The sequence below is a fragment of the Pseudonaja textilis genome, chromosome 11, assembly GCF_049901715.1.
Source record: "Pseudonaja textilis isolate UNSWEBS1 chromosome 11, rPseTex1.2, whole genome shotgun sequence".
In the NCBI taxonomy this organism is placed as follows: domain Eukaryota; kingdom Metazoa; phylum Chordata; class Lepidosauria; order Squamata; family Elapidae; genus Pseudonaja; species Pseudonaja textilis.
Window position 1 is genome coordinate 4,209,484 of NC_142000.1, and position 25,399 is coordinate 4,234,882.

Genomic DNA, 25,399 nt, shown 5'->3' on the forward strand with positions numbered 1-25,399 from the left:
CTGCCTGACATTCACCTACGGTATTTCTTTTTTCCCCCCTCCCGACAATCAGCTGTAGATTCGATCAGCTGTGCCGCGATTCCCCTTGCTGAGGCCCAGGAAGGCAAAAAATGGAGGGAGGAGCTCAGCCCCCGCCCTTCCATTTTTTGCCTTCCAGAGCCCCAGAGGAGACTTAAGGGGGGGCAAAAATGCCCCCTCCCCAAGTCTTCTCTGAAGCTAGGAAGCTCCCAAAACGGAGCTTGGAGGGGTGTTGCATGACCCTCCTATGCTCTGTTCCAAAAATGCTCCCCCCCGAGGCTCCTCTGTGGCTAAAAAGCTCCCCCAAACAGGTGGGGGCTGCAAAAAAGGCCACGTCTACCCAGTCACATGGCCACGCCCCCAAGCCACACCCACAGAACTGGTAGTAAAAGGTTTTGATTCCCACCAATGAGAAGGAGGCCTTGCAGGGTCCCAAAGACTCATTTCTGGCAGAGTTTGGGGGAGAGAAAGAAAGACTTTGGCTGCTTTCCTTGCGTGCAGCCAAAAGCAGAAGAAGAAAGAAGCAGAAAGAAGCATCCTGGTGGCCAGGCGCATGGGGAGAGTGAGGTAACTTCCCCCCCTTCACCCTTTCCCCCCTCTCCCGTCACGCAAGCCTTGTGTTCCCTCAGGCCATGTGGGCAGTGTAGCCTTGTGCATCCTGGATTACTTGTTTGGGGGATGCTTTGCGGACGACATTTCTCCGCGGATCACCACAATTTTCTCACGGACCACCAGTGGTCCCCAGCCCACCGGTTGGCGACCACTCTTCTAGTCCAGCCCCCTGCTCAAGGCAGGCATCTTAATTCCACACCAGACAAATGGCTGTCCAAGTTTTTCTTGAAAACTTCCGGTGGGTGTCCATAACTCTGGGAGATGAGCTGTTCCACTGCTTAGTAGTTCTCTTTATTTCCAGATTGGATCTCTCTCTGACGAATTTCTACTCATTGCTTCTTATCCTGCCCCCCTGATGCTATGGAGAGTAAATTGACACCCTCTTCTCTGTGACAGCTGATCATACAAACATTTGCTAGACCAATTCTCGAATACAGCTCATCTGTCTGGAACCCACACTGTATATCGGACATTAAGACAGTCGAGAGAGTCCAGAGATATTTCACAAGGAGAGTCTTCCACTCCTCTACTCACAAGAGGATCCACAGCCCAACTTATTGTGTCTGGAAAGGTTCCTAATGGGGGCAGCACAAGGAGCGGTGTTGTTGAGATGTAAAAGCCTACTCCGGAGTAATGTAATGTAATGTAATGTAATGTAAGGATAGAATGGAATAATGGAATGGAATGGAATGGAATGGAATAGAATAGAATTAGAATAGAACAGGAATTAGAATAGGAATTAGAATAGGGATAAGGATACAGAATACCCTGTGCCTCTAGACTTGTCCTACCCATCAATGACTACTTCAGCCTCAACCTCAACAATACACGAGCACACAATAGATACAAAGTTAAGGCAAACCGCACCAAACTCGATTGCAGGAAATACAACTTCAGCAACAGGGTGGTCAGTGCCTGGAATGCACTACCTGACTCTGTGGTTTCTTCCACTAACCCCAAACACTTTAACCTCGGATGTCCACTGTTGACCTCACCCGATTCCTACGAGATCTTTATAAGCGCACCAACGCGCCTACCGTCCCTGTCCTAATGTACCCGTTTTATTCGTATCCATTTCTTGTATTAATAATCATGTTTATTCTTATATCTGTTATCTAATACATATTTGACAAAATAAATAAATAAAATAAAATATTATTCCTTTCTTGATAGGCTAGATTTACCTAGCTCCCCCCATTGTTATGATTTACCTTCCAGGCCCCTTAACATATTTGATGCTTTACTATGCACTCTTTCTAGTGTGTCAGCATCATTTTTGAATCGTGGTGAACAGAGTATTGAAAACGTAGCCTCACTTTTTGTGCGCTATAGAGTGGTACTATCACTTCTTGTGACCTTGATGCTATCCTTCTGTTTATGCAATTGTGTTGGCATTTCTGGCCGCTACAGCACATTGTTGGCTCATACTTTAGTGGTGGTACACTAGGACACATTGTGGACCTCTAGATCTCATCTCACAGGTACTACAGTTGAGTCAAGCACTGCCTGTCCTGTAGCACAGCTTTCATGACAGAAGCACTGAGGTGTTTCCAGGTTGAAAAGGTTCGCAATGACATCACCATTGCCCAGGAGTACACAACTGGGAGCTCTTCATCTCCCCAGCAGGAGCTGGAGTGAACCTGGAGCCAAGGATGGGAGTTCAACCCCATCCCATGGCACAACTCAGGTCTCAAGCTTGCTAACTCCATCCCAACATCCTAACCCCAGGAGCCACCATGTTGCTTGCCTATCCTCTACCTGTGCATTTGGGATTTTTATCCTGCCTAATGCAGGACCTCGCTTTTCTTGTTTGCCTGGAACCAAAGTAGATCTTCTGAATTGGCTCCACGTCTAAGTTCTCAAGGGAAAACTGGCAGAAATCCGAGATCTTCTTCAAGATACTTTTTCTCTGAAAGTTTATCCAACTCAGGACGAGAGCAGCTGGAGGTCTGGAGGTCTGGATTCTCGGTGGGCCACTTGGACAAAGGCCTAACACATAAGACTACACAGACTCGGGATCCTTCGGTTTAAAACTAGATGGGTAGAGACTGAAACTTAAAACATACATTGTTGGTAGGGCACTGCAACTCCTTCATTCATACTAATGGGGCAAATCCTCCAAAGTCAACTGTGCCATGAATCGATGAATGAATCAGTTTGAATGAACCAAGGGGTTGTGTATTGTACAAAAGCCCTATTCATTCAACCCCGGTTGATGTGGCCTTCTCTCCTTCTGACTAATACTGCCAAGTCTTCTCCCCCCTCAGGTTTCTTTCAGGAAAAGGAAAACTCAAAGGTAGTTTTTAAAAAGAGGCAATTGGGCTTTCTTTGTATTTCCTGGAAAACATTTCGCTTCTCCCCCTTCTTGGAACTGCTGAAAGGACACCCACTGGTACTGTTCAGGTGACCCTGAGGGCCTAGATAATCCTCCAGTAGCCTCAATGACTCTTAGAGAGACTGCAAACGATCAGGTGATTGCAAGGAAAATAAATCCTTCCCTTCTCCACCATTCGGCTAGAACTGAAGAAGCTTCTTGGATGAGAAGTGAAATGTCTTCAAGGAAGCAAAAAAAACAAACAAAGAAACAGTTGCCTTTTGAAAAAAAATAAAAAGCACCTTAGGGACACCTGTGACCTGGATGACTGAGAATCTCAGGAGACTTCCAGGCGAAGGCTTCCTTCAACTGCAAGAGAGCAACAGAGCCCTTCTTGGCCAAGCCATCTGCAATCTGTACAGCGGGCAAAGAGTTCAGACTTTAAAGTGTTGACCTGATTCCTCTCCATTCCATGGAAATAATTCTTTTGCAGCCTTTCCTACTTGATTGCTGACCAACTGAATGCAGACTGAATGGCACTAGGAGGGTTTTCAAGCAGCAGCAACGGCAGGTTTGCTACTCAGCAGGGCACAGTCAAATCAGAGCAACTTGTAATCTGTATTCATGAGGCAGCCATAGAACCCAGCTTATTTTCTTCCGTATTGCCCCGACACACAATGCTTTGATAAAGAAACTTCTTACAAGAGGAGGAGGAGGAGGAGGAGGAGGAGGAGGAGGAGGAGGAGGAGGAGTTGTTCCATCTTTATTATAAAAATTATTTCTTATTACATTAACACAATCTTTCAAGACTTCCCCTTGGGATTAAATGAAGAATGCACAGCCCACAAGATTCTAATGGTATCTGAAATGGTATAGGATTGCTCTCCTGCCTGGGCAGGAGGCTGGACTAGAAGACCTCCATGATCCCTTTCAGATTCTATTTTCTATGTGAATTTTTCTGAGCTTGCTGCCAAGTGCCTGGACTTTTGCCTTTCATGGCCATCCCTTTCTCCCATTGTCATCCCCAATTCCAGTTGGGCGTTTTTCTCGCATAGATTGAAATGCTCCTTTGAAATAAGTCCCGGTCCTGCTGGCAAGGGAATTGACACCATTTTCCCCAAACCAAAATCCCCCCCCCAGATGTGGTGGGGCCACACAGACAGGTCGTTCTCCAGCACATCTGGAGAGCAGGATTGGCCCAGATGTCGGTCCGAGACTCCACGTCCCTCCAAGGCTCAGGATTCCCTCATCAATGGTCCTCTGTAGCAGAAGAAACACAATTCCACCAGAAGAAGACTTGGAAAAGCTCAACCCTGTTATGGCCAAACCTGAGATCAGCAAAGCACATAATTAAGGCCCTATTAAGGCTGTCCACAGAAATAGCAAAACAACCATCTTTTGGCTCAGTGAAATCAAGCAGCCAGATGGACCTGCTGTATGTTCTTTTAAAAATGGTTATTTTCCACTTTCAGTGCTGGAAATCACAAGTCCTGGGCCTTCTTTAGAGACAGATTTGGGCAAAGTTCATCAAGCATCTTGAGTTGTATGGGCAAGTCTGCAGTATCTGTTGGTATCCTTCTCAGGGAATCGACAGGGTGCAAATGAGGAGGGCCGGAGGGAAAGCTCCAAGAGACATTCCACAAAGAAACACCCCAACGTTCAGCCATCTGAATGAAAACAAGGAAGAGTTGCTTGACTCTGGCATCCGAGCCCTAGAAACAGGCAGAATCCTCACCATTTACAGAATGACAGAATTTTTACAGAATAAGAGTTGGAAGGGGCCTTGGAGGTCTTCTAGTCCAACCCCCTGCTCAAGCAGGAGACCCTATGCAATTCCAGATAAGTGGCTGCCCAGTCTCTTCTTCAAAGCCTCCAGGGATGGGAACCTCCACAACTTCTGAAGCCGAGCCCTTCTACTGGTTAATTATTAATTGCCTTCGATGTGTTTTGTTGTTGTTCAATCACTAAGTTGTGTCCAACTCTTTGCAGCCTAATGGACCGTAGCTTGCCAGGCCCTTCCATCCTCCAGTCTCCCAAGGTTTGCCCAAATCTATTTTTATTGTGTCGACAATAATATATATAATCTTCTCATCCTCCATCGTCCCCTTCTCTTTTTGACTTCCATCTTTCCCAACATCCGGGTCTTCTCCAATAAATCCTCTTTTCTCATTAGGGGGCCAAAGCTTCAAATATCTGTCCTTCCCAAGGGCTGTCTCGGTTGGTTTCCTTTAGGAAATCACCTCCATGGCCTGAATCTATTATAAATATATCCAATCTTTTTACAGCCATATAATGCCGTATGCAAAGGTTAGTCAATCCACCAGTCAATCAAATCTTTATTACGGTCAAAGACCAGCATATGGAGGGTGAGATGCAGTCAATTAAAAAAAACATAAAGAAGATACATAAGAAAAATTAGGAGGTACGATGGCTCCACAGTTGAAGACGCTCAACTGGAAAGCTGACAGTCCAGGTTCGAGACCCAGGAGCCAAGCAACTGGGTGAGTCCCCCTTCCTTCTCCAGCTCCTGCTCACCAAGCAGTTCGAAAGCATGCAAATGTAAGTAGATAAATAGGTACCACTTCGGTGGGAAGGTAAACTGTTCTTTGGCGTATAGCCATGCAGGCCAGATGACCACAAAAGTGTCTTCGGACAACACGGGTTCCCTCAGTCAAGCACCAGAGATGAGTATCATACCCTAGACAAGTCTTCTCCAATCTTTTCGGTTGGCACCCGGTTCATGGGGATGAGGGGATAGTTTTGTGCAAGCAGTGTGTCAGGATTCCAGCAGTTACCCCCAATTAAATCATGAATCTCAAGACAAACTTCCAAAACTTCAAAAGGATTTATGGGGAGTTAACATGCCGGCACTGTCTGGGTGTAGTCGACTCTGAGGCACATCATTCATTGTCACCCTGGACCCTAGTTTTCCCCCACCTCCTGGGTGTATCATAATTCATATTCTCCAATGGGACACATCCATAGCCAAGAGTCATCAATCAGGATCTCCAGTTAGAATTTTGCGTGGCAGAAACTTCAGTCACCTAGTTACTATCTTTGAAAACTATTTATGGAATGCACTTTTGATTTCCAAGCTGTCGCACTGCTCCCCCCCTTTCTGTTGGCAACTCTAAAAAGACCAGAGAAATATTGTATGCATTGACATGGTGTGCATGTGCAGGCCACTTGTGTGAATAGGGCTGCGAGCTCAGGTGCCTGCCACTCATGTGAGTGGGGTTGCACATACACACACACACATACATCAATCCATCACTCACACAGCCCAGTTGCAAATTGGCCAAGGCCTGATAGTGGCCCAGGGTCCACAGGTTGGGGACCCCTGCCCTAGGACTGGACAAGGAAACCTTAACCTTTACACAAAAATTATGAAAAGCTAGAATTTGATATAAATATATTACAACAGAAGAAAGTACATAGAAAACGAGAATCTAAAAGTATCTAAATGTAGTACACAAAGAGGAGTCAATCCAACCTTTATTACCGTCATAGATCTGCATAAAGAGAATCAAACAAAGTTGACGGTTTAACCGAGTTGGAAGGGACCTTGTAGGTCATCTAGTCCAACCCCCACCCACCCAAGCAGGAGACCCTATACCATTTCTGACAAATACAATCAATGAAAATATATATGATACATAAACATTATGAGAAGCTGGAAGATATTAAAATAGATTTAAATAGAAAGCAGATATGGGGGTGGGGAAGAGTCTAAAAGAAACTAAAAGGTGAGATTGGAGCATTTGGGATAGGCGTAAGGGAGCAGACTGCATCACATTACAGAGCACTCTTGGGTGGTGAACTAAATGCCCATTAAGTCTGGTTTTATGGCACAGGGCATCACCTGGTGGATTTTAAGTGCTGCTGTACAAAACCTGGCAATAAAATATATGTTTAGTAAGGTTGGTATCCGGGAACAGCAGGGCAGGTATAAGATTGACCTCTGCCCCCTGGGTATTTAGGCCGCAATGGTGAAATGAAGCTAGCAAAGCTGTTTCTGTAGGGCAGCCAAGGGGGAAATACACGTTCCATTGTTTGGGTGTGTCCAGAGTCAGAGGGGCCTTGCCTCTCCAAGGAAGAAATCTTCCCACCTTCAAGGTCAGCTGGGGTGGGGGCAGGATATTGGGCCAGGCCCCTCATCTTCCTCATCATCTCTTATCTTTCCTATATATAACCATCTCCTATTATTATCTATGATTATCACTTGTTGATGTATCTTATGGTTAATGATTAAAACTATGGTGTATGATGTGTCACTTTGTTGTTTGCATGTACCCTGAGAGCTTATGCATCGGAGAGAAATTCCTTGTGTGTCCAGTCATACCTAGCAAATAAAGAATTATATTCTGTTCAGTTCTCTCCTGTCCTGTCCTGTCCTGGTCTGGTCTAATCTAATTTCTTTTCTTTTCTTTTCTTTTCTTTTCTTTTCTTTTCTTTTCTTTTTCTGTCCTACTCTACTCTACTCTACTCTACTCTACTCTACTCTACTCTACTCTACTCTATTCTACTCTACTCTACCCTACTCTATTTTCTGGTCTAGTCTAGTCCAATCCAGTCCATTCTATTCTTTCTCTATTCCATTCCATTCCTTCGTTCTATTTTGTTCTGTTCTATTCTACTTCAAGTCTAATTAGGTATATCATAGGGGAGACAAGAGTACCTGTGCATTCACTGGCAATAAAGGTTGCAGGTCTGGTTTGTAACCTTCCCCCAGGAGTGAGGAGGGAATGGGGATTTTGCAGTAACCTTCCCCTCCCACGCCCACCAAGCCACGGCATACCCACCAAGCCACGCCCACAGAACCAGTAGTAAACAAATCTGAATCCCACCACTGGCTAGATCCCTAATCTCTAATGATCCCTAGATCCCTCAGGTATTGTATGATTTCGCCTCTGGGCACTTTTCCACCTTTGCTCCTTTTTTGGTTGCTTTCTAGGATTGCCTCTTTGGCAGTCAGTTAAACCTTCAAAGACATTTTGAGGATTCTTGGTTCTTTTCCTCTCTTGTTCTCCATACAGCACAGGAATTAAACCGTTTAAAACTTCCCCAGAGATTGTTGAGTGATCTCCTAACACAGATTACCTCTCACAAGCCCTCTAGCTCATCTCATAGCTTCATATCATTATTAAGCGTGGAACAAGCTGCTCTCCCCAACTGAAGGATAAAGAGATAAAAGAGAACAAGACGCAGAGAGGGGGGAAAAAAACCCTTTTAAAATACGGTTCAGAGAGGGCGAGTTTTGGCTTTACTCCATGTGCAGGCTGAGAGTGCTCCTTCGCATTAGCACAACTAACTGATGGAAAAGGCAGGCCTCCATGTGCCGCCAGAAGAAGGCCCGTTGCTAAGATACCTGTTGCTAAGTAGTAAGTTTGCTCTTACTCACAAATGCTCCAGATTATCTCTCTATCAAGCCCTTTGCAATCATTTCGGTCTCATGGCTCTTTTGCACATGAAAGAACTGGCAAAAATAAACGGATCCAGGTTTGGGGGCAGGAGTGTGCCTTTGCACACCCATGCACACATTGGGGCAAATGCTAATAATGACTTCATAGCAGTGGCACTTAGACTTACGTACCGCTTAACTGTGCTTTACAGCCCTCTCTAAATGGTTTAGAGAGTCAGCCTATTGCCCCCAACCACCTGGGTCCACTGACCTCAGGAGAGTCAATTTTGAGCCGGTCAAGATTGAACTAGTGGCAGTGGGCAGTCAACCTGCAATATTGCATTCTAACCACTGTGCATCATGGATGGACGGATGGATGGATGGATGGATGGATGGATGGATGGATGGATGGATAGGTAATAGCATTTAGACTTATATACCGTTTTAGAGTGCTTTACAGCCCTCTAAGCAGTTTACAGAATTGCCCTCAACAATCCTCATTTTACCCACCTCAGAAGGATGGGAGGGAGGGAGGGAGGGAGGGAGGGAGGGAGGGAGGAAGGAAGGGAAGATAGCAATATCACTTAGACTTATATAACACTTCACAATGCTTGATAGGCCTCTCTAAGCTGTTTACAGAGTCAGCCTCTTGCCCCCAACAATTTTGGTCCTCATTTTAACCACCTTGGAAGGATGGAAGACTGAGTCAACCTGAAGCCTGGTGGGATTCGAACTGCCAAATTGCAGGCAGCAGAAGTAGCCTGCAGTGCCACATTCTAACCACTGTGCCTCCATGGCTGAACGGTGCTCTGCCCCTCCCCACTTTTATATTATACCTCTTCAGAAAGCAAGCCTTGAAAACAAGGTTTCAATGACTTGTTTGCCGTTCCATGGCATTTCTGTCTGAATATAAAGAAATAAATAAATCTCAAACCCTGCTCTCTGGAAAAAAAAAACACCCCAAAAAACGTTAGTAGGAAAGAAAAGAAGAGGACGGCCAACAGCAAGATTTAAAGTTAGAGTGGCAATCCGTGCATTATTGAGAGATCCGAAGGACAAAGTTGGTGCCATACCTTCGTGGAAAAAAAATCTATCCTTGCGGTTGCTAAGAATCAATACCAACACAATGGCCCATAATCAATCAATTTTGTGACAACCGATCTTTGACCGACTGCATAGAGAATTCTACCCTACTGAAAAGAATGGAAATATAGCAATAGCACTCAGACTTATATACCACTTCCCAGTGCTTTCCAGCCCTCTCTAAGTGGTTTACAGAGTCAGCCTCTTGCCCTCAACAATCTCACTCCTCATTTTACCCACCTGGGAAGGATGGAAGGCTGAGTCAACTTTGAGCTTGGTGGGATTTGAACTGCCAAACTGTAGGCAGCTGGCGGTCAGCAGAAGTAGCCTGCAGTACTGCACTCTAACCACTGGGCCACAGAGGCTTCTTATATCGTTGTGATTTCCGAACCAGGAAGCAGAGGAACACAACAACAGGATTTGAACCAACAGTTGAGCCAGCCCCAAAGGATTCGACCCTTGAAACACACGAACAACTCTCTTCCAACACACTGATGTACCTGTGTAGCCCATGTCTCCACTGCCAATCAGAACACAGAATCATAGGGTGGAATGGACCTTGGAATTCTCCTAGTACAGCCCACTTTCCAGGACAGGTCACTTATACCAAGCTGGTCAAGTGGCTGTCCAATCTCTTCTTGAAAACCTCCAGCGATATCGCCATGTCACTGATTAATTGTTCTCAATGTCAGGAAATTTCTCCTTCCTTCCCGGTAGGATCTCTCTTTAACAATCCTGCACCCATTATATTCTGATCTAGGCTTCCCACGATCATGAAGCAGACTCCTCATCCCGATAAAACCCTTTTTATTTAGGTCAAGAGAATTCCTCTCCAACAAAGTCCCGGCAAACAGTCTTTCATAAGATTTCACAACTCCAGACCTTTATCAGGCTTGGAGAGTTGCCAGGCCGATATCTTCCAAACACCACACTGTAGCAGAAATTACTTGGCAAGAAGTCAGGAACAGATCTTCACACTAATTAAACGAACTAATTGTCTCCTGCAAACACCACTCCCCTTTTGCTCCTCTTTATTCCCTATGGGAGGGGCCATTCACTGTCCACCTGTGTCTTTACTCCTGAGTCGGCCCTTGTTCCTTAACTGTCTGCTTCTCCTGGCAGCTCTGCGCATGCACATATCGGGAACGGGCTCCAGCTGTTTTTCTGCCCCACTGATCTCCAATTCTGAAGGCAGCTGATAACTGTCAAGACGGCCCTGGTCCCATCTCTGCCTCTGATGCAGAGCCCTCATCAAAGCCTTCCCCAGACTCCAGGACTGGCCCATGTTCCTCCCCAACCTCCTCACTGTCTGAGTCTGCCACCAGCTCCGCTGACCACTGGCAGGCCACAACACATTACTTCCTAACCTCAAGTCCTTTGCAGAATAGGCTGACCCCCTTTTCTTTGTGGCAGCCCCTCAAGTACTGGAAGATAGCTATCACGTCACACCTAGTCCTTCTCTTTGTTAGGCTGGACATAACCCAGTTCTCTCGAGTATTCATTGTATGGTTTGGCCCTCTGACCCTTATTGCCTTTGTTGCTCTTCTCTGTAAACATGCTGGACTGAGGCTTACACCTCACAGGCGATATCTAGCCTCAAATCCTCACCTACCCATAAATTCAGTCAACTGAACCTACCAGCCATATGGCCATTTTTACTCCTACAAAGGGATTAACAACGCAACATCCACAACGGTTGGAAGTTGCCGGAAATATCACGTTATTCTGAGCACTTTTACAAAAAAGTCATGCAAAATCTCAAGAGCTTGATTGCCAAAAGCTCAACAATTAAAAAAACAACAACCATATATATTTGTATTCACTGCTTGGAAACAAAAGTTCCACTCTGGACTTAGTCCAAGAAACTTGATGAATAGACCTCGATCTCTGTCTCACTTCAGGCCCCCTTAGATGGATAGTAATGGTGAGATACTTTTCTATCACTTCACCATTTCACTATCAATACAATGGTGTTCACTAACAATAAAGATACAACAGCGAAATCCAGTAAAAAATAAACTTGATAATTAAAAAACCCCACAAGCATTTAGTTAAAGTGTAAAAATACTCCCACCTTAATTATTAATTATTATTAATTATTCTGGTGGCAGCATTAGACTTCAGGAACCAAATCTGGGATGCCTTTTGTAGGGAAAATCAGTTTTCAGGTGAATAGCAATAGCACTTAGTCCTATATACCGCTTCAGAGTGCTTTACAGCCCCCTCTAAGCTATTAGGTTTACTGAGTCAGCCTATTGCCTGCCTGCCTGCCTTCTTCCCATAGCACTTAAACTTATATACCTCTTCACGGTGCTTTCCAGCCCTCTCTAAGTGGTTTGCAGAGTCAGCCTCTCGCCCCCAACAATCTGGGTCCTCATTTTACTGACTTCTGAAGGATGGAAGGATGAGTCAACCTTGAGCTGGTCAGGATTGAACTCCAGGCCATGGGCAGAGTCAGCCTGCAATGCTGCATTCTAACCACTGCACGCCATGGATGGATGGATGGATGGGCAATAGCAATAGCACTTAGACTTATACACTACGTCATTGTGCTTTACAGCTCTCCATAAGTCATTTATAGAGTCAGCCTCTTGCCCCCACCAACAATCTGGCTCCTCATTTTACCCACCTCGGAAGGGTGGAAGGCTGAGTCAACCTGGAGCTGGTCAGTATTGAACTCCTGGCCTTGGGCAGCCTGCAATACTGCATTCTAGCCACTGAACCATCAAGGCTCACGGAGACAAATGGAGACATAACGAGGGGTGTCTGCAGAGCTCACAGTGGCCTGTGGCAAGTTTTATCAGAACATTCCCATAGCAACCCCTGAATGTGCAAATGCTTCTTTTAACTAAGGCAATTGTTCTCGGCAGATAACAGAAGGGCGGGAAGTAACCGAGATATATTGCACTGTTGCTTATGAATATGCATGCATGCTTGCTTTTTGAAATCTCTCCTTTTGAAATGCCTCTCTGCCTGCAGTGATGTGTCTCCCGCTATTCTTTTGTTCGAGACCCGCCTCCGTTATGTCCTCCTAATAAATCACTGTGCTTTGATTCCATACTTTAATGCCACCTGTCTGAAAAGATCACCCTACCGTTATTATTCCTTTTCCGGCTGGTTTTCCATTCCCGAGAACGAGGGCTCTTGTTACTTTCTTGCTGGAGACAATCTAAACAAGAAAAGGAAGAAGAAAATAGGTTACGGTAGGTCCTCCCTTACTGAACACTCGTGCAGAGGTCATTCAAAGTTTACGATGGCACTGAAATAGGAGATTGATGACTGGTCCTTGAATCAGCAGCTGTTGCATCATCGCAGGATGATGAGATCACAATTTGTGAGTTCCTCTTCTGCTTTCCAGACACACAAAGTCGATGGAGAAGCTGGAGGTTGGAAGTCGCAAATGACGATATGGAATTTGCTTAATAATGGCAAGGAGAAGTGTCGGAACTGCTATCACATGGTCATGTTTAGTGTGGTTTGGTGTAGTTTGGTGTAGTTTTGTGTGGTGTGGTATGGTATGATATGATTTGATGTGGTGTGGTGTACTATAGTTTATTCATTAGATTACAGATAATCAGAGAGTTGGAAGGGACCTTGTAGGTCATCTAGTCCAACCCCCCACCAAAGTGGGAGACCCTACACCATTTCTGACAAATGGCAGTCCAATCTCTTCTTGAAAGTCTCAAGTGATGGCGCTCCCACAACTTCCGAGGGCAACTTCTGTTCCATCGGTTGATTGTTCTCACTGTCAGAAAGTTTCTCCTTGTTTCCAGGTTAAATCTCTCCTTGTTCAGTTTCCATCCATTATTCCTTGTCTGGCCTAAAGGAGCTTTAGAAAATAGCTTGACCCCTTCCTCCTCTCTGGGGCATCCCCTCAAATATTGGAAGACTGCTATCATGTCTCCCCTGGTCCTTCTCTTTATTAGACTAGCCAAGCCCAGTTCCTGCAACCGTCCGTTGTATGTTTTAGCCTCCAGTCCCCTAATCATCCTCGTTGCTCTTCTCTGTACTTTTTCTAGAGTCTCAACATCTTTCTTATAATGTGGTAACCAAAACTGGATGAAGTACTATAGGTGTGGTCTTACTAAGGCTTTATAGAGTGGTATTAATACTTCCCTTGATCTTGACTGTATCCCTCTGTTAATACAACTTAGGATTGCATTAGCCTTTTTGGCTGTTGCTGCACACGGCCGGCTCATATTTAGCTGGTTGTTCACTAAGGCTCCAAGATCCCTCTCACGGTTACTGCTATTGAGCCTGGTTTCACCTGGTGTATATGTGTCCTTTTGGTTTTTCTTGCCTAAGCATAGGACTTTACTTTCATCTACATTGAATTTCATTTTGTTAGATATGGCCCAGTGTTCTAGTCTGTCAAGATCCATTTGGATCTTGAGCCTATCTTCTTGGGTGTTAGCTATTCCTGCCAGCTTAGTATCATCTGCAAATTTGGTAAGTTCCCCTTCTATTCCCTCATATAAGTCGTTAATGAAGATATTGAAGAGTTCGGGGCCTAAGATGGAACCTTGTGACATCCCACTGCTTACTTCCCTCCATGTCAACTTAGATCCATTAAGGACTACTCGTTGAGTATGGTTTGCCAGCCAGCTGCGAATCCATCTAGTGGTGGTGCTATCTATTCCACCTTTTTCTAGCTTACTAAGAAGTAGGTTGTGGTCTACTTTATCGAATGCCTTGCTGAAATCTAAATATGTCCACAGTATTTTGCTGGTCTACTAATTTAATCACTGTGTTGAAGAATGAAATAAGATTGGTTTCGCATGATCTGTTTTTAACAAATTTAAATTTAAAATAAAATTGGAGTAAAATACAATACTTTGATACATAGATAAATGAAATCAGATAAAATTATATTTCAGTATCACCCTTACAATCTACCCCAATTAGTCCCACATATGCTGATCTCAGCCAAACCATTTTGCTCAAGTACTGTGCCATATTAAAATGTTGTTTTTGAATTCTGGCCACACATAAGGTATGTTGTTTTGATATGGGGCTCCCAATGAGTCATTCGTTTCATATACGAGCCACAGTGTCTGCCTCTCACCCTCTTATACAAACAATAATCAAATAGGATGCAAGCCAAATCTTCCACCTGTAATCGTTCCACAAATGTAGGTACATCCATTGTATGGTATAGAATGGAACCTCCCATATCTGACCACTGAATCTCGCTTGAATAAATATCTCCCTAAGATGTTTTGGCAATTGTAACTTTAAGTAGCTGTTTGTTTGAAAAATACATTTATATGTACTCACCCATTTCAAGTAACCAGCCTTACTAAGAGTATTTATTTCATTTTGTGCTTCTTTTGTGTCAGTGATTCTTTGAGCAAAACTCTCTTGTTGCACATGAGACAGGAAGACCGCAGCTTCTCACAAAAATTATCAGTTTAGTAATTCAAGAGACCATGAAATGTGCTTTATGACCAAGTCACTTAAGTATGGAGTTGCCAGTTGCAACTGCAGTAGACAAGACTACTTTTGCGGTACATTTATACAACATGCTAGCTTTGGTTAGGATTAATCTCAGTTAAGGGTGTGTGGGTGCACAGCTTAGTGCAGGGGTCACCAATCCTTTGGACCTCAGGGACCACCAAACTCATAATTGTACATCCTGCAGACCAGAGACCCTGGGAAAATCCCCCAAAAAGTCTACAAGAAAATCCCCCACTCAGTTTTCCTACCGATCCATCATTCTTTATTTGGTATCGCAAGATACCAGCTCCAGCTCCGTTCTCGGGGGAGTGGGGAGAGAGAGACTTTTGGCTTCATGCAAGGAAAGCAGCAGAAGCAGCAGAAGTCTTTCTTTCTCTCCCCCAAACTCTGCCACAAATGAGTCTTTGCTGGCGCAGCCTTTTGGAGCAGGAGGCCTTGCAGGGTCCCAAAGATTCATTTCTGGCAGAGTTTGGGGGGGGGGGGGAGAAAGAAAAACTTCTGCTGCTTTCCTTGCGTGCAGCCAAAAGCAAAAGAAAGAAGCAGAAAGAAGCAGCCCAGTGGCCAGGCGAGGTGCGTGGGGCAAGTTCCCCCCTCCACCCTTTCCCCCCTCCCCTCACTGTCTTGTGTTGTTCACAATGCAAGCGATGCAAGCCTTGTGTTCCTGCGCAGCCTGGATTAATTGCTTTGGGGGGGGGACATTTCTCTGCGGACCACCAAAATTTTCTCGTGGATCACCAGTGGTCCCTGGCCCACTGGCTGATGACCACTGGCTTAATGTGTTCAGATAGTTCATCATTCAATGAATGATGCAAACATAGAAAAAAGGTCAGTTTTGAAATCAAGTTAAGAGTGATACCCCAAAGCAGTCCAGGTATATCTCAGTGGGATTGAAATTAAAGTAAGTATCTTTCCTCCAACCTGAATTCAACTCTCAGAAACATCAGAGATATTCTTTCTTTTCTTCCCTTTCCTTTTTTTCAATGTGGAATAGAGCTGGAAGGGGCCTTGGAGATCTTCTAGTCCAACCCAGACCAGAAGGCTACCTCTATTGGCTCACATCCATCTTCAATCGGTAGAAAATTCCAAACTCGGCCAACTTTTGAGAAGAGAGAAGGGAGAAACATCCCGAGGGAAGGATAGATTTGCCTCATGTGACTCAATCAGGAACTGAAATTTTTTTTCCCTCCTAATCTGTGCCAAGCAGGCAGTTCACGTCTGATCTGATGCATTAAAAATATCGGGCTAAGCTGCCCGGCCTCCTGACGTAAAAATGAAATTAAAAAGAAGGAGAAAAGTAGGCCGAACCATGTTTCCTTAAAAACTCTCTCCAAATTCGCTGATGGGCTGCTTGTGAACCATGCACCTGAAAGTGCACACGAACATACATGTGTTGTGGTCTGCGGAGCTGACCGCAAAAGTGGATAGTGGGGAAGAACAGGGACCAGTCTGGGAATCTGGAGAGGACTCAGAGGAGGGTCCTGCATGCTGGCTCATATTTAGCTGGTGGACAACCAGCTAAATAGGAGCCAGCCATGTGCAGCAGCAGCCAAAAAAGCCAATGCAATCCTAAATTGCATTAACAGAGGGATACAATCCAGATCAAGGGAGGTACTAATACCACTCTATAAAGCCTTAGTAAGACCACACCTAGAGTACTTCATCCAGTTTTGGTCACCACACCACAAAAAAGATGTTGAGACTCTAGAAAAAGTGCAGAGAAGAGCAACCAGGATGATTAGGGGATTGGAGGCTAAAACATACAATAATGGTTGCAGGAACTGGGCCTGGCTAGTCTAGTGAAGAGAAGGACGAGGGGAGAAAGGAGAGCAGTCTTCCAATATTTGAGGGGCTGCCCCAGAGAGGAGGAAGGGGTCAAGCTATTCTCCAAGGCACCCAAAGGCCAGACAAGGAATAATGGATGGAAACTGAACAAGGAGAGATTCAACCTGGAAATAAGTCCATCAAAACCTGGCACTCCACAAACAACTCCATCAACAGACACACTGACCCACAACCAGCCTACGGACCACCCAGAATCCAAATCAACCCCACAGCCAACCAGAGGCAGCCCCGACCCACGACCAACCTATGCAAACCTCCCAACCAGAAGTTCAATCCCAATGACCCTCACCTGATGTAATCTCCTTATCACAAGACCCACTGGTGATTCATACCTGACCCATCACAAGACCCTCACTTGATACACCCACACCTGAAGCCCTTATAAACAGAGAAATATGGACATTCCCTAAACTCTGCTCAATGTTTGGAAACCAACCCACAAGCTTGGAGAATGAACCATCCCCCTCATTTGGATTTTGTTGTTAGTTGTTGTTAGTTGTGAAGTTGTATCCGACCCATCGTGACCCCATGGACAATGTTCCTCCAAGATGTTGTGGCTCTCCAGCGGCTGACAAAGCTGGCAGCAGAATCGGACAGTAGTAAGGAGGTTGGGGAGGAACCTGGGCCAGTCTTGGAGGCTGAGGAGGGCTCGGACGAGGGCTCTGCATCAGAGGCAGGGATGGGGCCAGGGCAGGCTAGCAATCATCAGCTGCCTTCAGACTCAGACAGCAGTGAGGCGGGGGTGATTCTGGAACTGGTTCCCAGCCTGCACATGCAAAGGGCTAGCAGAAAACAAGAACAACTGAGAAAGCAGGGTCAACTGAGAAGTAAGGCCACACCTCGGAGATGGTTGGCTCCTCCGATAGGACATAAAAGAACAGCAAATGGGACGTGAGCTTTTGCAGGAAGCAATTAGTTCGTCTGGTCGATTCAAGCTTTGAAAAGTTCTGTTGGACTCTGTGTTGAGTTTGGCCTTGCCCTGCGTTTGGCAATTAGTTCCCTGGCAGCATTCCAAGTTGTGATAAGGTAGGTGTTTATAAATATTCCCCTGAAAGACTGTTTGGGAAGCCTGGCTGGCTGTGAATGAACGTAATTCACAGCTGTGGAAATAAAAGAGGTTTTGCCAGAACTAAGATTGTGTTTTATGCTTTCTAAGGAAACCTAGCTGAGACACAGGCCTTCCTGTCCTCCACTATCCTCCGGAGTCCATTTAACCCAACTGCTTCAGTGACTCCATCCAGCCCCCTCCTCCTCTGCCGTCCCCTTCTTCTTCTTCTTTTGCCCTCAATCGTTCCCAGCATTAGGCTCTTGTCCAGTGAGTCCTTCCTTCCTTCTCATGAGGTGGCCAAAGTCTTTGAGTTTCCTCTTCAGGATCTGGCCTTCTAAAGAGCAGTCAGGGTTGATCTCCTCCAGGACTGATCGGTTTGATCACCTTGCAGTCCAAGGGACTCACAGGAGTCTTCTCCAGCACCAGTGTTCAAAGGCCTCCATTCTTTGGCGCTCAGCCTTACACCCTATCAATATACACGCCTGCGCACACACACACACACAAACACCATGCACATATGGGTGTTCACATGGAAATAAGGGTTGCCATTTGTACAAGAGGTGGAATTCTCAGCCTACAGAGGAGGCTGCTTCTTCTTCAGTGCAGGAGAGACGCAAGCTGGTTTCTGTTTGCCCACTGACGGTACCCATGGCTACCTGCAGAACGTAGCTTCCCTCCTGCAGGAGGGAGAACCACATGGCATAACCTTAGCAGAGCTAGTTCTATTTAGTCGGAAATATCTCCTACATTCTTGGCAGAATTGGTGGGCAGGAGAGCTGAAGGTGTTGGACTAGGAATAGAGAAGTGTTGGTCCTCGTTCGCGCAGACAAGCATCTCGGGGAAATTTAGGGCAATTTCTCCTTCTTGGCCCCAGAGACAGTGGGGCTCAGTGGTGAAGGGTTGCTGGCTAGGAGACAGGAGGACCCCCAAATCCTGGCTGGCCGCACCTATCCTGCCCCTCCCCTGCCAGCAGTCTCCACGTGGCCTGTTTTGTATGCAGGTAAGCGCAGGGCACATACAGAGGCTCGGAAAGGGTGAAAAATGGGCCTCCCGAAAGCTCAGGAAGGCCGGAAATGGGCCCATTTCTGGCTTCTAGAGAGCCTCCGGAGTCCGGGGAGGCTGTTTTTGCTCCCGGAGCCCGGGGAGGGCAGCCTCATCCTTGCCGTGGTGCAGGAGGCCGACTAGGCCACACCCACCATGGCCACGCCCACCCAGCAACCAGGCAGAGAATTGCTAAAATTGCAAAAATTGCAAAAAAAATTTTTGAAGCTCACCACTGCCTCGGATGCAGTTCCCGCCCCCCAAATAAGTCTCAGAAGCTCCTGGAAGATTTTGAACCAGTCATTCTCTCAGTACAATCCACCCCACCAAACAGCAAACCGTGGATCGACTGAAGAAATTTAGGGGGAGGAAATGTATTTGGGGATTTTCTTCCAGCCACAACTTAAATGATAAACAGAGTTACAGTATTTGATTCTACTGATCACATCCTTTCCTTTTCTTTCCTTTCCTTTCCTTTCCTTTCCTTTCCTTTCCTTTCCTTTCCTTTCCTTTCCTTTCCTTTCCTTTCCTTTCCTTTCCTTTCCTTTCCTTTCCTTTCCTTTCCTTTCCTTTCCTTTCCTTCCCTTTCCTTTCCTTTCCTCTCCTCTTCTTTCCTCTCCCTCTCTTCTTGTCCCTTCCCTTCCCTCCTTTTTCTTTCCCTTCCCTCCCCTCTGTCCCTTTCCTCCCCTCCCCTCCTGACCCCTCTCCTTCCTTTCCTTGCTCTGCTCTCCTTCCCCTCCCTTCTCTTCTCCACCCCTTGCCCCTCCCTTTCCCCTGCCTCCCACTCTTTCTCTCCTTGTCTTAACTCATCGTTTATCTTCTTTGTATATGAACATTCTACTACAAGAGTAATCATGAGTTTAGACAATTATTAAAAGGGCAGGCAAATTCTTGGATGATTAGACCTTAAGCAAGCACCAGCCACAATGTCTTCACTGAACTGTTACAGACAGAAACAGTTCAAATGTCTGAATGGCTCTGAGAATAAGTGACAGAAGCATTGAGGCCTTTATAGCGGAGGGAGGGAGAGTAACTCGCATGTAGTCCCCAACCCCGTTTGGGGGGGGGAGGGGGGCTCCTACAATCCCTTTCCCCACCATATTGCTTACCTTATTAAAACAAACCACCAGTTCCCAGAGGTGGTGGGCCTTTCCATTTTTAAAAGCACCCAATTTTGCTTCGAACCTTTTTTTTTTCCCCGCTAAGGCTCCAAAATAATAGAATACCAGGTTGAATAACATCACTCCACACGCCAGGGAAGAAGAAGAAAAAATCAAAATGTGATTCGCTGCTTTATGTTCCCCTTGTTTTTGATTGTCTAGTACCAAAGAACAAGATCCAGAATGTCACTGATCTTTGGTGCCATGTGTCTCAATGGGTGACCTGGTCTGGATTGGAGAACTAAGCAGGGTTGAGTCCAGAGGTCGCCAACCTTTTCGACTTCAGGGATCACCAAACTCGTAATTTTAAAATTCACTAATATGAATTTTGACAGACGGTAGCTTGCTGACGTTGGTGGGAGAGGGAGAGGGTGAGAGAGAGGGAGAGAGAGGGAGAGAGAGAGAGGGAGAGACAGAGAGAGGAAGAGAGGAAGAAAGGGAGAGAGGAAGAGAGGGAGGGAGGGCGAGAGAGAAAGAGAGGAGAGAGAAAAAGAGAGAGAGGAAGAGAGGGGAAGAGAGAGACAGAGAAAGAGAGAGAGAAAAAGAGAAAGAGAAAGGAAGAGAGAGAGAAAGACAAAGAGAGAGAAAGAGACAGAGAAGAGAAGAGAAGAGAAGAGAAGAGAAGAGAAGAGAAGAGAAGAGAAGAGAGAGAGAGAGAGAGAGAGAGAGATCTGATCTAACCTCTCTCCCCCCTCCTCCCCCCACAGCATGAGGGGTGGAATTCAAATTTCTTAACAATCTGTTCTGTGGGCATGGCCTAATTTGTGGCTGTGGCTTGGTGGTCATGTGACTGGTTGGGCATAGCTTGTAGGTAAATATTATAAATATTTATATAAATATTGAATTTTTTATTTAAAAAGCGCAAATTTTTCCCAAAATCAGGCAAAGCAGGCAGGCGGATTGAGTTGCTCACAGAATCACAGATTCATTCAGAGATCTATGTATCTGCCATTGGCTACCTGAGTCTGCAGTGCTTCAGTCCTAAGGAAGGTTCCGCTCTGCGTAAAAGCAGAGCCAAAGATCTAAAGAGTAGCTAGAAAGCAAGAAATCCAACCATTTCCTGCTTTCTAGCTAATCTAAAATCTCCCAGCACAGCAGAACAGCTGATGGTGAGAAAAAGGAAAAATAGCAATTTAGCAGGCAAGTTTGCCGGGTAAGGAGTGAGTGGGCGGGGAGGGTTCCCGCAGGCCATGTGGGTGGTGCAGCCTTGGGTTCCCACGCAGCCTGGATTAATTGCTTTGGGGGGTGCTCTGGGGGTGACATTTCTCTGCGGACCACCAAAATTTTCTCACAGATCACCAGTGGGCCACAGCCCATTGGTTGGCGACCGCTGATCTAGTCTACTCTTGAATGGGAGACTATCACAAAAGCCCAAAGCTTTGAACTTTCTAGAAGACAGCAAAGTACTTTCATACTGTTGCCAAGGAAACAACAAGGATGAGTCTATGAAGTCACCAGGAATTGAGCTTGTTTCGAAGAAACTGAAGGTGGGGCTTTGATCTAAGAGATATCACAAAAAAGTGGTGGACCAACTTCTCTGGATGTCCTGCAGCAGAGGATGGAGAGGCATGTGTCAGGGACGTTTCAGCTTGGATTCTTGACCTGATCAGAGGGTTCAGCTTGATGGACTCAATGGCTCCCACCAGCTTAAGGATTCAACCTTCTTTCCCATCACTTTTTCCTACCCTCTTTCTTCCAAAGAGCATTGGTAGTCAGAAATTCACAGCCACACTCACCGATCCCAGAGTACAAGAAAATTCGCCCAGGAAGTCATGTTCGTACAGTTGCATGCTTGATTTGTCTTGGTCAAACAAGGCAAATTTCAACTTCTGGACCTCCTCAAAGTGATAATCTACGATGAACTTTTTGGAGAAAGCCGGGTTGAGATTGTTCACTGCCGTTTCTGTCCTGTCGATCTACAAAACAAGAAAGTGGAAGGAAAGAACCAGTGAGTTCAATCAATCCTCGTGAATGAAGTGATATTTCCTTGAGAGCAATTCAAGGCTGAGGACATATGGTGGAAGTACCTTTGTGAGGCTCAATCTGAAAATAACTTTTTTCTTCATAATGGTCCACCAGATACTCAACCCATAGTTTAGCAAAGTTGCATCTGCAAACTGTACCAGTTGGTGGGTAACTGGGTAACAAGGACATTTCTCACATCTGTTGAATTATTATATACTTTTTAATATTAATTAACTTACCAATGTGTGACTAGCTATCAACAGAGCAAGACTGAATTTTTTACAAATGGAGGCTGACCAAAAAAAGTTATCATCCTACACTGGAAACAAACATCTTGCACCTGATTTGATATGTGTTGCTTTGCCAACATTTGAATCAATCTTTTTTTTCAATAGAACGAGACTAAAGCAATACTGTATGAACCAAAGTTTGGGGACTTGTCCCATTCATAAAACTATTACCAGTCCTCCTTTATTGCTACACTTATCAGTGTGGTTGTGTCGATCTTTTAATACTACTGGTTACATTTGTTCTATTTTTTTATTAGTTCATGTAATAACACTGTTTAAAAATAAAAGTGATTAACAGAGACCCTGCTGGATCTGAGCACAGCTTTCTTGCAGTTTCTCTAGTTTTTCACACCAGCCGTCCAAATCCCCATTGGGCTTTTCAACAGCTGCCTAAAAAAAACCCCAAGGGATCCTTCACCGAGCCTGCTTCTCACCTTTTGGAGTCATTTATTAATTGAATTAGTCTTATGACCATATCAAACCCCGTTAACCAGGTGCAATGAAGCGCAAAGGATGGATTTAGAAAAACTTCAGCACCCCAACGATTTCCAATTTAGATCCGGAGTATATCTCCATATACATAGGGTAGAGTCCTTTCACTGGTAATGAAGAGGATTGCAACTAGCTGTTTACATAACTGTCTGCTGAATCTTTATCTCTTTAGGAACAAACTGTTACAATCCCGCCCGCCCCCCCAGGGAAGCCGACAAACACAACAGGAATGTCGTTTGTGCTTTTCCCCACTGAGATTTCACAGCAAGGAACACTAGAGAGTGATGCTATTTCTGAAATTGAAGCGTGCGTATAGCTTACCTAACGTGCAACCTTCGCGCTGATAACTTTCTAATTCTCCTTTTCCCCATCCTCTTATCCAGGTCCCTAGCCACTGTGTCCCTTTCTCAGGTAAAGTGTCTCTTTTAACGACAGATAGTCCTCAACTACACTAAACTTGATTGCAGGAAATACGACTTCAGCCACAGAGCGGTCAATGTCTGGAATACTCTACCTGACTCTGTGGTTTCTTCCCCAAACCCCAAAAACTTCAACCTTAGACTGTCTACTATCAACCTCACCCCTTTCCTAAGGGGTCTGTAGAGGGCGTGCATAAGCGCACCAACGTGCATACGGTCCCTGTCCTATTGTTTCTTTTTAATTTTTCTTATATGTATCCATTTCATGTATCCATAACTATGTTTATACTTATACCTGTTATCTTATAATTGCTTGACAAAATAAATAAATATAAATAAATAAATACACTTATGGACACGATTGAGCCTCAGATTTTCTGTTGAATCGGAATAGGTCCAAATTTGGTATGGACGGAGAACCTAACAAAAGAAAGGCAAGGTCCAAAAAAGGAGCTGGATCTAGCTGGAGGCTGTGTAGAGAATGAAAAATCCCCCCGAAATCTTTTGGTGAATTACTACGGGAGATGCAACTAGGTAGTAACTCAGACTGCCTTATTTGCCCGTTAACGCCAGGAAAATCAAGAGACCCATATTCAAATGGATATAAAGATTTATTGAGAATAAATTTTGTAGCGAACTTGATTTCTCTACAAGAATCTGAACTACTAACCCCAAAGGAAATTAGTGGGGGATAAGAGTCAGTGGAATTCAAGATGGGCTGGACTTAGATCACCTGTGGGTGTGAAGGGACTCTGGACTGATGTGTTTGACCCCTCCTCTGGGTCAGCTTGGTCATCTCCGAAATAAATATTTAAATTCCTTTTTAAAGCAGGGGACCCCAACCTTTTGGGCATCAGGGACTGGTTCCGTGGAAAACAATTTTTCCATGAACTAAGGGGGGAAGGGGAGCACTGTGGTTTCGTGCACTACCTAGATCTCACTCATGCACAGATGAAGCTTCTCTCGCTTGGGCAGGGAAATGGAATGTAGGCTCCAGACATCAAGAAGGCGACCCATGAGAACCAAGGACACTTCTGCAGGTGTTTTCCAACCTCCCAAAGACATTTTCTCATAACAATACCATGACATTTTTGTTTTTCAGCCTTGCAGGATCTTGTTTTATGAAATAAAGAGGGGAGAAGAGGTTCACATCTCCCAACCTGTCTGCAAACATTCTATTGTTGACATCTCTCACAAAAAATCTAGGAAGTGCCAATCAACCAAACTCGGCCAAGCCAACTAGGATGCCAACCCCAAACTAAAGAAACTGGCAATATTTCATCATATCAATCTGGGCACGTTGACTGAATAAATGCCAGAAATACCTTCAGTACTAAGACATGCTGAGCATACTGTTAAAAAAAACACTCCCTTGCTCAACCAGGAACTCACAGAAGGGTCAATGCTGAAACGTGTCTCGCTTACACTCTTCCTGTTAATCATTTCAGTGCATGCTTTGTGGAAATACACAAACACGTGTACTATACACAGGGGGAAAGAACAAGAGAAATGGAGCCTGAAAGGACAAATGCAATTCAAAACAACCGGTGCTACACAACGGTTCTCAAAGCACCACACAACATTCCCACAAAAATCACTCCCCACTCATGCATGACTTTTGGACACTGGGGAGACCACATGAGGGCATGGCCCATGCTTTCCACAGCCTCCCAAAATCATACCAAATGCATGCCCATTCGCACATGACTTTTGCAGGCTGTGGAGGTGATGCGAGCATGGCTTTCTTGCATGATTTCTAGAGGGTCAGGTGGTGACACAAAACCTCACATACCTGATTAACAGAGTTGGAAGGGGCCTTGTAGTTCATCTAGTCCAACCCCCACCCAAGCAGGAGACCCTATATACCAGTTCTGACAAATGGCAGTCCAATCTCTTCTTGAAAGAGATGAAGCTCCCACAACTTCTGAAGGCAACTTCCGTTCCATGGGTTGACTGTTCTCCCTGTCAGAAAATGTCTCTTTGTTTCCAGGTTAAGTCTCTCCTTGTTCAGTTTCATCCATTATTCCTTGTCTGGCCTATAGGTTTGGTATATATATCATGTGCACAATATCTATAATCCTTTCCTCTTAACTTTACATTCGTATTGTATCTTAATCAACATTCCATATCATATTATCTCATTATTATGCTATCATTAAAATTTTAGTTTCATTTCCAGGCTATCTTTAAAAGCAAATCTCAATTCTTACTAGATTACACTCATAGTATAACTTATTCAAAAATAATCAATTATAGT

At 45.0% G+C, this 25,399-nt stretch overlaps 1 protein-coding gene across 2 annotated transcripts in view; it reads right to left on the reverse strand.

The window, feature by feature from the left end:
* CPNE2 (copine 2) overlaps positions 1 to 25,399 on the reverse strand; it is a 122,628-nt gene that overhangs the window by 62,750 nt on the left and 34,479 nt on the right. For both annotated transcript variants that reach the window (XM_026714370.2, XM_087940461.1), the window contains 2 exons: positions 21,713 to 21,892; positions 12,523 to 12,597 (listed from right to left, as the gene is read on the reverse strand). In XM_026714370.2, the coding sequence (XP_026570155.1) occupies positions 12,523 to 12,597; positions 21,713 to 21,892 (255 nt within the window). The remainder of the gene's footprint in view (positions 1 to 12,522; positions 12,598 to 21,712; positions 21,893 to 25,399) is intronic.